At 66.6% G+C, this 1,379-nt stretch overlaps 1 protein-coding gene across 1 annotated transcript in view; it reads left to right on the plus strand.

Annotated features, from left to right (window-relative positions):
- MKNK2 (MAP kinase interacting serine/threonine kinase 2) overlaps positions 1-1,379 on the plus strand; it is a 7,103-nt gene that overhangs the window by 3,951 nt on the left and 1,773 nt on the right. Inside the window, exon 7 of the mRNA XM_019473558.1 lies at positions 1,196-1,379. This exon is cut by the window's right edge and continues 16 nt beyond it. Within this exon, the coding sequence (XP_019329103.1) occupies positions 1,196-1,379 (184 nt within the window). The remainder of the gene's footprint in view (positions 1-1,195) is intronic.

The following is a 1,379-nucleotide window of genomic DNA, read 5'->3' on the forward strand; positions in this document are numbered from 1 at the left end:
TTGGGGGGGACACCGTGATTCCCCTGGTTGTGGGTGAGAGGGGGCTGCCCTTCCCCCCCCCCCCCCCCCCTGGCGGTTGGTGCTGGGTTGGTGTGATGCAGACCCTGCAGGGTGGACACCCCAAAAGGTTCCGGGGTGACCCCCATGTTGCAAGGAGCCGTCCCACTCTCCAGGGGGGACACTGAGCCTGCCCCCTCCCCTGCAGAAAGCCCTGCTCCTCTTATCGCCAGCAGCAGGCCCCCCCCGGTGCAGGGTGTTGCCCTGTACCCCGGTGTTTTTGGGGCGCTCATGTGCCAGGGAGGGCAGAGCCTGGCCGATACGGGGTGCACAACAGCAGAGGTGGGGGCCAAAACACTCCGGCCCCCTCGTTCCTCCACATTTACCCTCCTCCTGGGGCAGGGGCTGAATTTCTGAGGTGTCCTGAGTTTTCCCCGTTCTCAGCAATGGGGGCGGAGGGGGTGGCCGCCCCGGTCCCTGCAGGGTTAAAGCCCTGCTTGCAGGGTGGTGGTTGGGGTTGGGATTTTTTTTTTTCCCCTGCGGTGGCATCAGCTGCTGGGGCTGGCGAGGTCTCTCGTTAGGAGGCCTCTCGTTACGGGGTGATTATCTGCTGGCTGCAGCTTTTTTTTCTCCCCTCGTCACGAGGCCCGTGTGGGCTGCGGGTCACGTGCGCTGGAAAGCCCCAGAGTCCCGGGAGCGATAGGGGAATGGGGCCGCTGGCTCTCGCCTCTCCTTGCATCAGGGTTAACTCCTCCGGCACCGGATCCTGCTCCGGCTGTGTCAGGCAGGGGAAACAGGCAGAGCAGGCTCGTCCCCGCCACCTGCCCGCAGTGTTCTGCGGCTGTTCCCAGGCGATGGGATGGACGCTGCCCCGCTGAGCCGGTTGGGTGGCGGCGGCGGCGGCGCTGTGGGGGGGGGGTCCGGCCTCCCCGGTGCTGCCCCGCAGGGGTGCCTGGGAGGGGGTTGCACCCCATTAGGCTTTTTTTTTGGGGGTGGCAGCTCTCAGTTGGGTGACCCCCAGCCAGGCAGGGGTGTTTGCGAAGCAGCCATGTCTGCACCCTCATTTCGGGGGGTGCAGCCCCGTAGCTCCAGCAGGACCCTCCCAGCCCCCCTGGCCGGCACAGCTCTGCCCCATTGGTCCCCCATCCTTTGGGGCTACCCGCCGAGGGGCGGCAGCTCTTCCCTGTGCCGGGGCTCACCCCTGCCTCTGCCCGCAGTGCGGCTCTGCCGAGTACATGGCCCCGGAGGTGGTGGAAGCCTTCAACGAGGAGGCATCCATCTACGACAAGCGCTGTGACCTGTGGAGCCTGGGCGTCATCCTGTACATCATGCTGAGCGGGTACCCCCCCTTTGTGGGCCACTGCGGCTCTGACTGCGGCTGG

This window comes from Aptenodytes forsteri, unplaced genomic scaffold (genome assembly GCF_000699145.1).
Source record: "Aptenodytes forsteri isolate BGI_AS27 unplaced genomic scaffold, ASM69914v1 Scaffold391, whole genome shotgun sequence".
In the NCBI taxonomy this organism is placed as follows: Eukaryota; Metazoa; Chordata; class Aves; order Sphenisciformes; family Spheniscidae; genus Aptenodytes; species Aptenodytes forsteri.